The sequence below is a fragment of the Puma concolor genome, chromosome A1 (genome assembly GCF_028749965.1).
Source record: "Puma concolor isolate L17-30 chromosome A1, mPumCon1.1.hap2, whole genome shotgun sequence".
NCBI lineage: Eukaryota > Metazoa > Chordata > Mammalia > Carnivora > Felidae > Puma > Puma concolor.
The window spans coordinates 69,082,578-69,101,224 of record NC_141667.1 but is presented as its reverse complement, the minus strand read 5'-3'; the positions used below and the strand labels follow the sequence as shown (position 1 = coordinate 69,101,224).

Sequence of the window (18,647 nt, the reverse complement as noted above, 5' to 3'; positions counted from 1 at the left end):
TGTGTGCGATGTGTGGAGGCATCATCCCAACTCCTGGCTCAAGCCAGGCCCCACACGCCTGAACACTTCTTGAATCCATCCGCTTCTCCCCACTCCACCACCACTGCCCCTACCAGGCCTGTCCTCTCCTATGACCACTGCCACAACCCTCCTGTGGCCTTCCCACCTCCTCCATGCCCTTTTCAGGTAAGCTCTCCAAGCAGGATCCTGAGGAAGGGCCTAGTAAATAAATCAATCCTGTCACTCTCCTGCTTTGAGGCCCTTAGGAGAAAATCCAAAATCTGTAATGAGATCTACACAGCACCGCCTGGCCGGGAACCTGTCACCCTGCCCATGCCACCCATTTCACAGACTGTCCTCTGGTCTGTCTTCACACCAGGATACCAGACTAACAGCCCCTCGTCAGGATAGCTCAGCGTGTGGGCCGTTACTCTTTCCTCTGCTTTGTAACGTTCTTCCTCCTATCTTCCAGCCTCTTCCTCCATACTGCCTCTCTCTCACACGTGTGCACATACACACACACACACACACACACACACACACACACACACACGTGCACACACACCTCTCGCATGGGTAACTCTTCATGTCAAGCCGCAGTTGCCATTTGACTCCCTTGGGGTAGCTTTGCCGCCCCCCCACCTCCCGCCTCAGCAGTCCCTCCTTCCCACACCTGCTTTGTTCCTTCCGCCACTATTATTGCTTTGCCTCCAGCTCACGCTTTCATGATGGTTGTTAGTTATATTTACTTGTGGAAAGGTCTTCCTTAATTGGACTGCAAGTTCTGGGAGAGGTCGAGGCATGTGTGCCCAGGTCTTAGTACCACGTGGGCATGTAGTGCAGACTCAGTAAATGTGTACTGAATGAAACAATGGATCAGGAAGTAGACCATAGATTTTTAAAGTCTGACACACCTGAAGTGCCCCCTTTTTAAAGTGCCCCCTTTCTTACAACCTACAGGTGTGACCTTGGGCTTGTTATCTAATCTCTCTACTTTAGTTTTCTTTTCTGGGATGATACAGTACCTTTGTCTAGATTATTGTGAGACTTAAGGATATATAATGCATGTTAACTAACTACCGTCAACTAACTCCATAACAGTTCCTTTACTTTCTTTTCATCTCTAATGAAAATTAAGTGGATAAGAGCATTAGCTGTGATATTCCTTCGTTCGGCTAATTTTTTTAAGTTTATTTATTTTGAAAGACAGTGTGAGTGGGGGAGGGGAAGAGAAAGGAAAGAGAGAATCCCAAGCAGGCTCCACACTGCCTGGGCAGAGCCAGATGTGGGGCTCAAACCCACAAAACTGCGAGATCATGAACCTGAGCCAAAACCTAGAGCTGGATGCTCAACCAATTGAGCCACCCAGGCACTCCTCAGCTAATTTTTTCTTAATTAATTTATTTTATTTTGAGAGAGAGAGAGAGAGAGAGAGAGCATACGTGCACAAGTGGGGGAGGGGCAGAGAGAGAGAATCCCAAGCAGGCTCCACATTGTCAGCGCAGAGCCTGATGCAGGGCTTGAACTCATGGATCGTGAGATCATGACCTGAGCTGACATCAAGAGTTGGATGCTTAACTGACTGAGCCACCCAGGCACCCCCATCCAGCTAAGTCTTACCTTTGAGCTAATAAATTTATGAAACTTCAGAACTAACAGAGTCCTTGAGTACCACAGCTGTGTACCTACCAGAAGAACCTGCATCTGTTCTGATAACAGCAGGGGAACAGTGCCAACACATGGTGGAGTCAGGTTGTGAGGGGAGCTGTCGGATCAAGGCAAGGCTTTGGGTTTGAATCTTGGCAGGATCACCGGGTCTCTCTGACCTTCAGCAAGTTTAACAATTCAGTGCATTCGTATCTTCAGATGTAAAGATTAATGCTGACATGTGGAATTTGGGGGAACATTCTGAATTTCAGTAAATTCTTTGTATTTTCACGAGGATGAGGATGGTAATGATGAGGAGGAGGAAAAGGACCATTGAAAAACGGGAGGGAAATAATATTGTGAATTGTCGCTAAAGATTAGGTGCCATTTACATAAAATTATTAGGACACGTATCCCACAGGTTATAGGGGGACTGCAATCAGATTTTTACTGCCTTCTGCACATTCATTTTCCTTAACCACCTGTGCTTCCCACCACCTCCTCTCAGAGTTTTAGCCCAAACAACCTCACATCTCTACCCTCTACAAATTTTGTCTCTTACCCCAAACACACATTTCTTTGCAAATTTTACAGAAAAGAAGTAAAAGGAGAACCAGGTATGTGTTCTTTGTTTGAGTTGCTGCCTGATTTGTGTTAGCCTGTGTTCAGTTCTTCTTACCTTATCAGAGTTAGGAAGACCTTAGGCCTATGACACCAAAAGCCCCTCATTTGCCACATGCGCAGACTGAAGGCCAGGGGCGTTGACGGACTGCCATGGAGGCGCTGTGGTAGAGTAGCCACAAAATGAGCTCTGAGGTAAGACAGACCTGAGTTTGCACACAGCCTCCACCAATTACAAGTTGTCCGACCTTAGGTAAGGCACTACATCTTTCTGAGCTTCCTCTCATCCCTCGTTTATGAATTGGAGCTAATAGTTCCAAGTTGATAAGGTCATGGAAAGAATTATATGAATTTTGAAACATTTTTATATGCACATAAGAGTGTATTTACAAAGGAATGAAGGTGGAAATGAGATCATATAAGAAAAAGGCCTAGGAGAATGTCCACAGGGACTCAGTTAGTATGTGGGTCTTTGTCTAGGGTCACAAAAGTAGGTAAGAGATGTAACTGCGCTTGAACATGCCTCCTAACTCCAAATAGTCTCTGTCTCATTCCAGGTCACCCCTTCTGAGCCCAGGGCCAGAGATTATTTTGGTTGTTGATCTCCCTGGCAGTTTATTATCTGCTCATCCTCAGGGGTCAACCTCCAGAATGGTCTGCCATGGGTTGAATTCAGTCCTTTAAACAAATCATGCCCCTAAACCACTGACACCTTTGCTTTGATTCTAAATAGGCTTTTACTCCAGCACTTGGCTTATTCCTTCAAAACCCTGAAGGTATTAGAAAGAATGAACTTTACCATAGAGTCATGGGATAAGAGTAAGGACTATGGTACTGTCCCTTTGATGCCATTTAATCCCCATAGAAAACATGATGGATGCACGATGATACTATCTCCACTGAGATACAACAAATTCTGAATTCTTTTTTTTTTTAACGTTTTTATTTATTTTTGAGACAGAGAGAGGTAGAGCATGAACGGGGGAGGGTCAGAAAGAGAGACACAGAATCTGAAACAGGCTCCAGGCTCTGAGCTGTCAGCACAGAGCCCGACGCGGGGCTCGAACCCACAAACTGCGAGATCGTGACCTGAGCTGAAGTCGGACACTTAACCGACTGAGCCACCCAGGCGCCCCAACAAGTTCTGAATTCTAAGTGGTATGAAGTACAGCCTAGAATTATTCAGATGCTCGTTCTCCTTCAGACAGTCCACAGGCAAGCCAGGACCTGTTTCTTTAACCTCCCTTGGAAAACTGTCTGCAAGTTTAGGCTCTTAGCTGGTGCACACCACTGTCTTCTCAGACCCCCTCAGCTGCTGCTACCTGAAGCTATCAGTACAGTGACTACTGACGGCTTAAAAGCTTTTTTTTTTTTAATGTATATTTCATGGTATTGCTAGGAAAATAGAAATTCACAAGCTGAGGGGCAAGCCATAAAAAAATCTCCCTAAGAAATCTACGGTTCTTTATCGTTTCAGGTTAGAAAATTAATTGTTTTGGATCCTAAGAAACGGCTGACTACTTTCCAAGCTCTCCAGCACCCATGGGTCACAGGCAAAGCAGCTAATTTTGTACACATGGATACCGCTCAAAAGAAGCTCCAAGAATTCAATGCCCGACGCAAGCTTAAGGTAAGATTTGTAGATTTGTTTTTTCTGTTAAAAAAAAAAAAAATCTCTCTCTTAGTTTCAACTATTAAAGATAATCCCACTATTCTTCATCTAATAATATTATTTATCTCCTATGGTACCAGGGAAAATCCTGCTTTGAAATCCCAACAATGTAAAGCCACTGACAGTTATGTTATTCTCTCTTAAGAATTCATTATTGGGGCACCTGGGTGGCTCAGTCGGTTAAGTGTCCAACTTCAGCTCAGGTCATGATCTCGCAGTCCATGAGTTCAAGCCCTGTGTCGGGCTCTTAGCTGATAGCTCAGAGCCTGGAGCCTGCTTCAGATTCTGTGTCTCCCTCTTTCTCTGTCCCTTCCCCACTCATGCTCTCACTCTCTCTCTCTCTCTCTCTCTCTCTCTCCCCCCCCAGAAATAAATAAGCATTAAAAATTTTTTAAAGAATTCATTATTAATAAAGGGAAATGTGTTATATGTTGAGATTTACTCACGAAACACATTATCACTGCTACTCATTTAATTGTGACTGAACTGCTTAAACAGCATTGCTCAGGAAACTGGTACATATTCAGAAAGTTTTCTTTCTGAATATGTGAAAATTGGGAAACTTTTAAAAACTATAATGTAATGTAGATAAATTACAATACTTGGTAAAAATTAAAATACAATTAACCTTTGAACAATCCTGGGTTTAGGAGCACCAACCCCTCAACACAGTTGATCTACCTATAACTTTCGGCTCCCCCAAAACTTAATCACTAATAGCCTACTGTTGACTGGTAGCCTTAGAGATAACAGTCAATTAATGCATAGTTTTTATGTTCAATGTTTTATGTACTATATCCTTACAATAATACCTAATTTTTTCTTAACATTTCGGGTATTTCTAGGCTACATACTTCATCTGTGAGTTTTTTCAAATTGTTGAAAATCTCTAAAACACTTTTCAATGTATCTATTGAAAAAAATCTGCATGTAAATGGACCCTTGCAATTCAAACGCATGTTGTTCAAGTGTCAACTGTAATTCATGTGATACAGAAAACTGTCCAAAATATATCTTTTTATAGAATATACATAGAAGATATATTAGATGCTTTTCTCTTACATAATGGTGTTTAGGACTGACTGTATATCCAGAGAATTTCAGAGAACAGCTGAAGGTCAAAAATAACGTTCGATTCAGCCATCACTTACAGGCTGATAAAGACTAAATGAACCTTAAGGGCTCTGTGGTCAAATTGATCTGAAATACTATGGATTAAATAACCTTGACTGAACCCAGGACTTCTCAAACAAACCTAACCATGGAATTCTTTTGTCACATAATACTAGTGTTCCATGAAACAAATACTTTAGGAAACAAAGTCCAAAATATTTGAAACCAGGTTATCCATGGGCAAACATATTTACTCAAGCTTTCACTGGTCTAGATGATTAAATACTCTAGCTTGGGATTAAAGAGATTTTTCTGTTTATGCTCCATACAAGTTTTCATTCAACCATCTTGGAATAATAAATATGTCTGGAACATGCAAAGCTGAGATGGAGCTCTGATTGGGGATTTTAAGTGCAGGTGACACCTGACACTTCTCTGTTTCTAATCAGGCAGCAGTGAAGGCCGTGGTGGCCTCTTCCCGGCTGGGAAGCGCCAGCAGCAGCCACAGCAGCATCCAAGAGAGCCAGAAGGCCGGCCAGGCACCTTCTTCGATTCAGGATGGCAGTGAAGATGTTAAAGCTATCTCAGAAGGAGACGAAGTTCAAGGAAGTGGGGCCCCAGTGGCAGTTGAGCGGGCAGAGGCTGAGCTGATGAAGGTACAGGCCGTAGAAGAAGTTAAAGATGCTGATATAAGTGCTGCCAAGGCCGCCAGTGCGGTGCCCAAAGCAATAGAAGATGGGACAAAGGTGGCTGACCCGGAAATCGAGGAGGGCCTAGTAGAGGAGAAGCTGAAGACCTTGGAGGAAGCAGCAGCCTCCAAACAAGAGCAAGAAAACCCGGCTGTGGTATTTGGAGCTCAGCAGAATGATGTGATCCTGCCAGAGTACTGATTTGGCTTCTTTCCAGTCGGGAGGCCAAATGCGGGCACTTTGTATGTTTTGTCCTTCAGCAAGGAAGATGTAGAAGCATGATCTGCATTATAGTGATTCTGTTTTTTGAGGTGCAAAAAAAAATACATATATATCAGTTGGTAATCCTAACTTCATGCATGTGACTGCTTTATGAAAAAATAGTGTCTTCTCTGGTATGTAATGGATACCTAATGCTGATGAGTTAAATTTGAAATTTTGAGTAAACAACATACATTTTAAAAACATACATTTTCAGGGACCAGTAGCATACATTTGAAGTAACTAGTAACACATTGTTTTTGCTTTGAAAACCTAGCCATCATACATCCTTTGGATTTCTTCACAAGGCAGTAATTCCTTTGGACTGTTGCTCAATATTAGGTAATGCTATAAGACATGTTCCCATGGCATTCACATTATACTTTTCAGTGTGTTCAAACTGTTTACAAGGAGATGGTTATAGGGTGCAGTTTTATGGTACATATAAAAAATCCCACTTACAATGGTAAGAAGTTGAAGCATACTTAAGGGCCATGAAACAAAATGCCCTTAAAGCTTGTGTAGCAAATGCTTTCTAATTTTGTCCTTATTTATACACACTATATTACTAATAACCAAAAATGTTCTATCACAAAATCCTGCCATTTTATAATCCTGGAGAAAGTATTTTACAGACTCCTGCTGAGAGATATATCCCTTCCTTCCCATGCTAATACAGTTTCTTTCTCACGGACAACACTTAAGGTAGGCTAAAGAAACTGAGGGAAGAGAAGGAGCTAAGGCCTAGACCTAAACTAACAAAGGTTGACTGCTTGTCATTTTCAGATACAATTGGATTTATTCATGAGTTTGTACAACTTTAAAGACCGTGACATTTTTATGAATAAACTCTGTATTTACCGAGTTTCAAATATTCAGAAAAATCTACCCCACAGGCTGGTGCCAAAATGTCTGAATAGAGTGAGAATAATATTCCATTATAAGATCATCCACTTTACTAGAGTAAGGAAACTTTTGTTTATGAAAGTCCTTTTTCCCTTCAGTTGATGATGAACTAGAAATATTGCTTATGAACTAAAGATATTTCAGAAAATCTGGTATATCTTTTTCTCATACTTGGAATAGAAGTGCCCACATCTTACAATGTAGTTTTTTAGTTTCCATGCCAAGAAATTTAGGACAGTGCAACATTTTATTTGCCTTAAAAAACAAAAACAAAAACAAAAAGAAACAAAGAAAGAGCACTGATTTCAAATCAGACTCACAAGAAGCTGTAACATTAGACCTAATACTTCATTATGATTTTTTTTCAAAGTATTTTTCTTTGATTTTTCATATGAACACTTTTCCCTTATAGAAACCACACCTAAATTCCAAGTACCTCATATTTCTTTCTAGTTTGAGATGAAGTGAACATTTTTATCAAATTATGCATCACAAATAGGTTTCCTCAGTTTTAAAAAAGGATTATTTTCAGAGACCAAAATATGGACAGTAAAAATGACTGTCACATAAAAATCTTCACCGAAAAAAGATCTTAAATTCTTTTGGCTCTTCCTCAAAACTGTCAAATTGGAAAATGAAATTAAATCTCTGGTTCCTGCGGGCTCCTGGACCTTGGTAGATACTCTGCTTTCCAAGCGCAAACCTTCCTTTACTACTGTTGTCATAAGAAGAAAAGGTAGGACTTCTCATCGTCCGTGGTTTAAGGGCCTGATGGGTCACCGACATGGACAGAGGAAAAAGCCCTTAAAGAGCACATCATCTGGGCTCAGAAGATTATTTTTTGTTTTAGCTAGTTGAGAGTACTTATTTTCTCCCGTTTCTTTCCTTCCTTCTTTATTCTCTCAGAATTTCCAGGTTAGTAATTATAAAGGGCTCACTCTTTTTAATCTTTAAGAATGCCTTCTTCACTAAGCATTAACATTTCCATTTAAGAAGATCAATTGCCCGGTGTGCTTTTCCTAATGAGACTTAACAGGCAGATAGGGTCGTTGTCCCATATACTGGAAAAGGAAAGAAGAGAGGGAAATGGATCTTACTGGACAGTGGCATTGTTGGAACATCATTAGGTGTTGCCCTTCCGGGCCCCGTCCACCCCCACAGTGTTCCCAGGGAGGGCAGTCATTCTCTGATCCATCACTCAGGCTGACTGCGCTGCCTGTGGCCTGTGTTAACAGGAGCTCCAGCAGTAGCGGATGCGAAAGGCTAGTGTGTGTTTAAGAATTTACCCATTTAAATGAGTACCCATGCCTTTTCCTTGGTGAGTACTTGAGCACCTGAGGGTGATTTCCTCTATTTTTTTTTTTTAACCTGTAAATTGCACTTTCTAAAGATTAACGGGAGTTTTAAATTTTGACTGTAAAAGATGAAGTCCTGATGATGCCAAAATAGTGACTAACTTTGTCATTTCAATGCAAAAACAAGTCAGACTTTCACAAAAATTGGTCATTTCAGCCAAACGATTCAATCTAAGATTTAACAGAAATACAATCTGTTAGGATAATTAGATTAACCATTTTGAAAGAACAACAAACATTTATCTTCTTTATTTAAAAGAGATCTGTTATCTATCTCAAAGATTAACTTAGCTAGGGGCGCCTGGGTGGCTTAGTCCATTAAGCATCTGACTTCAGCTCAGGTCATGATCTCATGTTCATGAGTTCTAGCCCCACATTGGACTCTGTGCTGACAGCTGAGAGCCTGGAGCCTGTTTTGAATTCTGTGTCTCCCTCTCTTTCTGCCCCTCCCCTGCTCATGCTCTCTCTCTCTCAAAAGTAAACATTAAAAAACAACAACAACAACAACCCCACAAAGATTACTTAGCTAAATAATGGTAGACTGTTGTAGAAAGAGCCTTAATTTGACAAACTCTTTCATAATGTTACCTTTAATTAAGACAATATAGTCACAAAGCAAAAACATTAAGGTTATTTTAGCACAGAACAATAAATTCTGTTTTGCATTTTAGAGCTGACAGTTAATACATTATTGATTTTTGTTTCTCAAATAAGTTCAGATACATAGCATGAACTAGACTATTTTACCATGAAGAATTATGGTAATTATTATTTCTCACATTTAAAAAGTCTAGTCAGAATCCCACTGGGTTTTTCAGGCTGTAAGAGCTCATTTGCCCCACAAATACATAAATAAGGGAGAAATTAGAATAACATGGTTGTAGAAGTTATCATCTAGAACAAGTGCTATAATCCCAATGTATAATCAATATGAAAAATTATTGAGATATTTTGAATTTATTATTTTTATATTGTTTTAAAAATCAGGAGTATGTGTGTGTGTGTGTGTGTATATATATATATATATATATATATATATATATATATATATATTACACCTTTAGGACATCAAGTGCTCAATAGCCACACATGACTAGTGGCTAATGTTTTGGAACAAAACTGTTCTAGAGTGCACTTCTAAAGCAAAAATGACACATGAATTTCTATGCTTAGATTTGAGCTGCCTCAGTTTTCCATACTGATGAGTTGGTAGGAGGCCAAAAAGAAAATGTTTCCGAAATGTCACAGACCAAAATAAGTAAAAACTCTATTGGCCACATCTGCTTAATCATGTACTTCAAAGGAAGATTTCCCATCACGACTTTTAGAGAACAATGCCTTCCTGGGCATTGCAAAATTGTCTGTTTGCCACAGTCCCTCTAATCCCTCTCTGGGCCCTGGAATCTTGACTTCAGGCTCGAGTCTCCTGAGTACTGCCATAACATCAACAGTATTCTTGTGTATGAAACCATGTGTCCCCACTCAGGAGGGACTACACGCAGACCCTTAATTGCATTTTTTTAAGGCTGGACTGAGGTGGGCATCATTTTGTTACAGGCAATATTTCGTTCTACAAATCACCCGAACATACTAAATTCGTGTGATGAAGATCGTTTGGGGAGGGTGAGAATATCCCAGTAACCCCCAAAATAAGAATGACCGTTGGCTGGATCTTTTTAGATTTCCTCAGAACTGTTCAATCAACACTGCCATTATACATGGATTCAAAGACTTAGAATTTTCTTATATACTGCTATTTTAGAATAGTCCTCAAAGTTCTATAGCCATGTTGAGTGGCAAACTTAAAAAAAGAAAGGAATAGTTTGCCTATTACTGTGACCTCAATTACATAGTATTTAAAACATATTTTGTAACTTAGAATATCTAGCAACCCCTATTTCCAGTTTCACATGCAAGGTAACTGTTGGTGGATTGCCTACAGACTGAAGATTTAGAGCCATTGTGTTTCATAATTCAGTTTTTATTTCACAGAAGCATCTGGTCGCATTTCAAATTAGAAAAAAAAAAAGTAAATGCCAGAAAAGGCAAAGAGTAAAATTACTAAGCCATTTATTCTGTTGTAGGATTGTTCTTGCAAAGCAAATGCAAAAACAAACAAACAAAAACCAGAAAGAAAGAAAGAAAGAAAGAAAGAAAGAAAGAAAGAAAGAAAGAAAGAAAGAAAGAAAAAGAAAGAAAGAACAGAAAAACAGAAGTCAACGAAGTGAATCAGCACTCGGTTTTTCTGGATGAAGGTTGACTCCACGAAAAATTGAAATAAATATACCGAGCAGAGTCAATTACATAATTACAATGCCATTATGTAATTTATCGTCATTGTGGAGTATAGACTGGTTATGTAGGTCTGCTTTAGATGGTGCAAAATTTCCAGACATAATAGGATTTGTAATATCCTTACAATCACTGTCTCTTAGGTCATATTCCAATTTCCTCAATGTTCATCACAGATATGTTCCCGATTAGGGTCGTTGCTAACATTTGAGCATTTACTAGTTAAATACTGCTTAATGGCTAGACTGTGTGTCACCCGTGGTTTTTAAAAACATTATGTGCATGCAATTGCAATATTAATATTACAATATTCATAACTACATGATGAATAGAAATGTACCCAATAATTTTCTATACATTTTTTTCAAAGTCCTTTTCTCCCCTTGGCACAACTCAGGGTGAGTTTCTGGTTCCTTGACAAATAAGGGGGAAAAAAGACGACTGGAGAGAGATCAGCTACCCACCATGGTTACCAAATTCATCATTTCCTCTTTCTACATTCTTATCTACTAAGGGCCAGTTTTTGTCATTATTACTCCTTTCAGATATCACCTGAGATCAGATAATGTAATCTCAGCTCACAAAGCCCAACCATTTATATACTTACCTTGGAGAGCAATAACAAACTTGACTAATTTATGTTGGCTTGTTTAAAATTCCAATTTTCATAAATGCTTGTGATATACTCTAGAGGATTTGATTGCATGATTTTAACTTCCTTCAAGACTCAGCCTTTTCCCTGTTACCTGGCCCAGAGGTCCACCTAGGGCAAGATGGAAGACTTGAATGAGAGCGGACCATCTGACTCCTTCACAGGAATCAGACATTGCTCAGAAGACACTAGGCGTCTGACCTGGCTGAGCTCAAATGAGCCAGATGGAAGGAAATCTCTTCCCATGCTCTGACTGAAACTGATGCTGTTTGAATACTGGTATATTGCTATTATTCAGTATGAAAAAATGGGATTCCACGAGTCAGTTACTCTTCCCTGTGTCTTGGTTTGCTACCACTTGTCCCAAATCAATGTTTTGCTTCATCCTTCTGGCCATCAGGCTGCCCTCTAGGCTTGTGAGATCTGCTAAAACCCTGGAAGGAGTATCCCAGACTGGTTGGAGAAATGCGGGGCCCTTGGTGGCCCACAATTTAGTTTGAAACTCTAAGCAGCAATGCTAAGACTACAAAATCATGCTTGTTATTAATAGTTGTTTTCAGCACATTTTGAAGATTGACCTGGAAAACCCATGGATATGGGATATTTATATCTGTGTAATTTTTGTTGTGACTCATTGTTAAAAATGACATTTAATCTTCAGTCAGTTAAAATACTATTTTCCATTTAAAATACTATTTTGGGATATTCAAATACAATAGGCTTCACATTAGAATTTTTGAAAGCTACTGTTTTTCCCTAAGTGCTCTCACTCTGATAATCAGTTGTAGAAAAAATGTACAAGGTTGGTCCTTTCTTTGTCCTTTCCTTGTTACATGTATAGTAGTTAATCTGGTTTGTAAAAGATACAAGTAAGTATGACTGTCATTTGAAAACTATCATCTTATAGCTGCTCCCTGTTAACCTGACCTATTTTATCGTCTATCATGAAGCGACTTACATTAGCATAGAGTACAAATAACATATTCACGAGTTATGATTTTGTTTACATTTTTATTGTCCAGGTTCTTATGTTAGAATTTCCCAAGGTGTTTCTATTCATACATCCTTAGTCTCAGTATTATTTTCATGGTCTTCCCAAAGCCAAAAGAATTATCTAACATGTCCATTTATTAAGTACTTAGGTCCAAACAACCTAATAGTAGTATTGCATTCCATATCTGATAGATGTTGCTGTGTTTCCCTTGAAAATTTAAAATTTCTTGTGAGTTCACTGAGTGGGAACAGCAGATGGGTTTAAAAAGGTTCAAGTAATTCCTTATGCCCAATGAACTAAGCGTATCAGGCAAAAGATATTATTAGTAGTAAATGAGTTAGAAGCTAATGTTTATACTTTCTTATTTGAATATCGATGATCATTCTTTTATCTATGGTCTTTATGATATACATATAAAACTTATATGTGCATTTTTTAAAAAGAAATTTCCACATAATAGCCCAAGGAAATAAATTTAAATTTCCAAAGAATAATTTTCAGGAATCAGGCAAACTATGGTTCACAGACCAAATCCACCAGAAGCCTGTTTTTATAAATAAAGTTTTTATTGGAACATGACCATGCTCATTTATTTACATATTGTCTGGTTGCTTTCATGCTACTAGAACAGAGTTGAGAAGTTTCAACAGAGAGAACTAGATAGCCCAGCAAAGCGTAACATGTCTATCTGGCTCTCTACAGAAAAAAAAACCTGATGACCCTGGCCTATCATGGCACCCATGCTTTTTTGCGAACATCTGAGAGATTTCCATGACTTTCCTCTACTTGACGTAAGGTTCTAATTCCCAGAGGAAGCTAGGAGAGCTTTGTCTCACAACAGAGCAGATTGTCTCACAACAATAATTGTGCTGTCTGTACAACTTAACACTGAAGTATCCCTACAGAACTAAAAATTCCAAATGGCATCATTCCTGAAAAAAATTAATTTAGAATATGAATTGACTTTGTTCAGAGAGGAATTAAAAAAGATTTCTAGCATTTTGAGCATGTTTTAGAAATTTGATCCTTATATTTAAAATCATGTAAATGACATCTTACACTGATACTTGCTCACATTTAAGTTGGTCTTCAGCTGTTACTTCAGTAAACTAAGAAGTAACAGAGCCTTTGGTTTTGAATCCTTCAGAATATTCTTAAGTAATTTATAACAACTGGGTTTTCATTCAACCAGTTTTAGTAAATAATATGCTTTATTATGTGGCTTTCTATGACAATAACTTGCTCACCAATAGCTCACTGACAGGCAAACAGCCATTTCTTTTATGTAAGGAAACTACTTTCCAATCCCCATGTTTTTCTGAGGATATTCTGAGAGATATTTCATTTCTTTCAAAAGAGAGGGCCTTGAATAAATGCTTGCTTTTACTTTTCTTACATATTTAGAAATCCAAGAAGGGCCCTTCTCTTAGTCTATTTCTGTCACAGAGAAATGATTCATTTCACAATATCTGCCTTAAGGGAAGCAGGTAACCCAGATACTGAGAAATGTAGGTATGCGTGACCTTTGTTGACTTTGAACATCTGTAACCAAAGGTTACAAATGAGATATTGAGTACAAGACCTATTATCAGCCTATTATTAGGAATATCTAAACTTCTATCATGATTCTAACTAAATACTATACTGCTTTCTTTAAAGCGCTGCAGTAATTAATCATATGATGTGCCGCTGGGATACACTGGACTCAGGAGAAAAGAGATCACTTGCCTGCCACTTCCTCACGGCTCATGTGCAAGATGGAGACTCTACTGGACAGGAGAGGCAAGACATAAAGATTAGGATTTCACACTCCCACCTCCCCATTTTTATTGATTGGTCAGAGCTTGAAGGCAGTTGTTAATAGACTTAAAATCATGTTTCTACATTTCTCTCAATAATTGGGTCACCTGCTTCCCTTAGAAATGAATAGACCAAAGTCAATAGCTAATTTTCCCCTCAGAACCATAAATTAGACAGTAGTACTAGTTTAGGGGATATTAGGCCTGTATCACAAGCTCACTTTAAGGAAATGATTTTCCAGTTTTGAAGCTTCCCAGTAGGCCATCTCAGACACCCATTTTCTCAGTAAACTTTCACTGAGAAACAGTTACGTACAGTGAAGGAGTCAGAGATGAATTAAGCCCAGTGCTATATCCTCTGAGAGTGAACTTTTTAGTTGGAGAGAAAAAAACGTGTGCATACACGGCCTGTGCCAAATCTAAGCGAGGGATTAAGTCGTCTAGGGATGGCAAGAAGGAAAATCTCCCGTCTGCCTAGAATGATGATTGAGGAAAGCATGGGAACCTAGGCTGGATTTGAAGGTTGGGGACAATCTTTGCAGGGAGGAAGGAGGAAGGGGCCAGGTCTGGCTGAGAAATCTACAGAGTGGAAAAATTCCAGGCAAAGTGGTGAAAGGGCAATACTGGTATGAAAGGCCAAACTCTGCAGGGAAGTGTCACTAAGTCTGCAGAAAGAGGCTTGGATCTTGTGCAAAATTTAATTAGAACTTCTCACTCCTTTCTTATTCTGGGTAGATAAGTGTGCAGCATTTCCTCAGAGCATCTAGCCCTCTGTGATCTCCTACATGGAGATTGATCGGCTAATTTGGTGCATCCCTAAGTAGAATAAAAAAAATCACCCAACACATCGAAGATGTTTTTTTTCAAGTCACTAGTTGAAGCAAAGCCTCTGTCACTAAAAGCAAAAACTGTGCTGGCTAGGTCTCCACTAACAAAGCAGAGTAGACAATGATGGTGATTTCTGAGAAAGCTTTGCAAAACTCCAGTATCGGAATAACTCTGTGGCTAGCAAATTGCCTAACTATTCGCCAAAGTTTTGCCAGTAGAGGCCCACGTCAAGGTTCCTTCTGCCATAGTAACCTTCACCTTTAAATGATCAGACCCAAAAGGGCGATCCCCACAGAGATAGAATCACACCTTAAAGTTTAGACTTCGAGATGACTTGTATAAAAAAGCTTAGTCCCAGACAACAAAATGTGAAATTTTCAGAACTGCTTTCCTCAAACATCAGGCTGGTCCTGGCAAGGCCTTTCTTCTACCTCTCCCTCCCTTTTGCCTCTTTACACACCCTTCTATAAATCCCTTTTTATATCACTCATTGCAGGCAGCATTTTACATCCACCTTCAAAAAACTTACTTTTAAATATTTACCAACTAGAGTTAGACTACAGTATATACACTTTTAGTAGCCTTGCCCACTTTGCTGTCTCAGATAATGTCTGTGAGTAGTGAATGGCTGCATTACTTCTCAGGACAAATGAAATGACAAAGGATGGGACAAAGAAGGGACAAAGGTAGACTGTCATCTGAGTGATAGAAAAGAAGCAAAGACAGATACTGTGAGTATACAGGAAATACAACTTAGCAGTCACTGAGAAAGGAATACTTCCTACCAGGGTTTTTCAGGCTTGTGACATGAGCTGGTAGGTCTTTTTTAGTTTGACCTAGAGGAAAAATTTGTATTCCTGGGTTGTTGAACGTTTGCTAGACTAAAGGGACATAAACTCAGAGCAGCATGGAAGATTAGGTTCATGGAATACCATTACATACAGGAAAACTACATCTCCAATAGACTGCCAGCCATTAGCCAAAAACAGGTGCATGTAGGATCTGGGGGACAAAGAAAAAGTATAAATATTTCAGTTTACACAGCCAAGATCACAGGCTATCTTCCCAATGTCTGACTGAAAAGTACTGAAAAAGGAGCTGTGAAGATTTCATTTCTAATCTGTCAAAATGGTGCTATTGACTCCTTCATACAGAGATATAATATTTTTTAGGTAAACATGTAAGCTGACCTAGGCCATAATGTAAATACAGAAGATGTTTGTAGAGAATTCATCCAAATCATGCCCATTTGCTTTTGATTGAGCTACTCTATTCTTCAATGGCAGTGACTGACCGGAGTCCCTGCTTCCCACAGATGGGACACAGAGTCCTTGGCTGTCTCAGCTGCCCCAAACCTGGGGCAGACAACATGACAGCCATAGACAGCTGTTGCTTCTTGGACTCAGGTTGGACAGCCTGATTAAATGACTAAACATGCTCATTTTTTGGTGTTTCCTGGGAACATAAAAGAAGAACGTGTGACGTGGCAAAATGGATGTTGGTAGACTATTGAAATTGACCTCAGTGAGGGCCAATGTTACTTTGTGTTAGTACACCCAGATGTGTCAGAGCATGCCAAAAGAAGCATATACCTTACTGCTGCGAAATCTGTAAAGCGATTTGCATGTACAGTATGATAATAAATCATCTAAGAGCCCGCCAAAAGTTTGCATTCTGTGATTTGAAATGTTACAATTCATGAGTGACGCATGGACATTTTCCTTACATCTGACATAGGGAGTTGGATTATTTTCCCTTTCTCCCAGATAAAATTACACTGAGCTTCCTATCATTTTTAAACACTATACAGGGATGTCATGAAAGTAATAAAGTTATTAAAAACTAAAAAGGGACCTAACTAATCATTTAATCCAAGAAGCTCATTTTATTAAAGAGAAGTGACACCTAGGGAGGTAATGACTTATCTGAGGTCAAGTTGGTGGCTAGGACGAGAACAGATCTGGGTTGTCCATCTCCTGGCTCAGTGCTCCCGCCGCTGGGAAGTCAATTCACTGGATAAAAGTTAAATTCAGTACTTCATAGAAAAACTGATTTTCCATTATAAAAATTTGAAAATACAGAAAAGGAGAAAATTACCATAATAACACATTCCAAAGACAGACACGATTGGTTTTACTCTTTACTTTTTTCTCACAGACTTGTAATCATATTGTAGCTTTTTGGTACCAGCCTATCACTATAGCACAACCATTTCTACATAGGCTTCACAAACATTTATGAGAGATGCATAATAATCCAATCTCAATTCTTTCTTTTCTCGGTAATACTAAAAGTCTTTTCAGTGTTTGGGGAAATCTATCCTAAGGAAATAATCCTAATGTGGAATTGCTGGGCCACATGATGTTCAGTGGTCACTTCATGATGGTGCTTTCAAACCTCCAGGACCTGAGAATGAGAGGCAGACTTTCACTCTTAAGAATCTGAATCACTCTTAAGAAGCTGATTGTTAACAGCATGAGTTGTAAAAAGAGCTGAAAGCCTTGAGCTTGGCCACTCAGTCAGTGGGCGAGCATTTGTGTGAGATTATCTGTGGGGAAGGGAATCACGTGACAGTGGGGCTAACTCTCAGAATTGCAGCTTGCTACTACCATTGGGTCCAAAATGTTTGCTTTGTGGCGAAGACACACTTACCCCGAACAGTGACTTCTCAACGGAGGGAAATGCTAGAGAAAAATAACCTCTCCCATCTGCAAGTCCATTTCCAACCATATGAACATATTTTTATTTCAACCTAGTTTTGCACAACCTCTGGACTACTTCCTTTCATAAAAAATCAGCTGCCTTGTACTTAAGGGCTGTCACTAAACCAAAACCTAAATAGGAAGGTAAATCTCCTGAAAAAAAATACTATCCAAATAATGACTAAAAAGCCTAGTTTAGCACTTTTACACTATGCTTCCAACATTATTTTTACTAGCACACCACACCCCCCTAATTACCTGTGCAGCTGATAACACAGGTAGCACGGATCCATCCACCCTCCAACTCCTGGGATACATTTGCAGGTCATGTGTTCTGGCAATTTTCTGTCATCTCATAGCTACAGAAGCCTTCATCCATAGTGGACCCTTTGCTCCAGGGGAATAGAATAATATAATTCTCTTATGGGGAATAGAATAACACCTATTATATATTCTGAAAATATTACGGTGTAATAGAAACAGGTCATTCTTGTTGACACCAGCCATTAACAATCTACAGATGGGGTGCCTGGGTGGCTCAGGCAGGTAAGCATCTGACTTCAGCTCAGGTCATGATCTGAGTTCGTGAGTTTGGGCTCCGCATCAGGCTCTGTGCTGACAGCTCCAAGCCTGGAGCTTGCTTTGGATTCTGTGTCTCCCTCTCTCTCTGCCCCTCCCCTGTTTGCACTATGTCTCTCTCTCAAAAATAAATAAGCATTAAAAAAAATTAACAACCTACAGAGGAAGCTCCATTGCTTCTAAGAATAGCTATGTAGTGTCTATCATGTAAAAGAGGCCCAGTAAGTTTTCCATGAAGTGAATGACTACTTTGCTATTTTCATTTCTATTTTGGTAGTCTTATCATTTTCCGGCTGACATTTGAAAGAGCCTTATACACACTTTCCAGAGCTGATCCACTAAGAGATGCTATGGTTGGCTATCCAAAGAGTCATTCATCACCATCCCTCTCTTCAAGAGGCTGGAAATTCTTATGCTTGCCTCCCTAACCATCCTTACAGCTGGGGGGGGGGGGGGGTGATGTGGCAGAGACTACTGGAGAAGAAAGCTAGTGGAGGCTTCTGGGAAAGCGTTTGCTTCCCTGATAGAAGAGACCAG

The 18,647-nt window shown here is 39.5% G+C and overlaps 1 protein-coding gene across 2 annotated transcripts in view; it reads left to right on the top strand.

The window, feature by feature from the left end:
• The window catches only part of CAMK4 (calcium/calmodulin dependent protein kinase IV), a 222,421-nt gene extending 209,640 nt beyond the window's left edge, over positions 1 to 12,781 (top strand). For both annotated transcript variants that reach the window (XM_086684346.1, XM_025924388.2), the window contains 2 exons: positions 3,746 to 3,898; positions 5,503 to 12,781. In XM_086684346.1, coding sequence (XP_086540472.1) covers positions 3,746 to 3,898; positions 5,503 to 5,943 — 594 coding nt within the window. In that variant the 3' untranslated portion in view covers positions 5,944 to 12,781. The remainder of the gene's footprint in view (positions 1 to 3,745; positions 3,899 to 5,502) is intronic.
• The last annotated feature ends 5,866 nt before the right edge of the window (positions 12,782 to 18,647 follow it).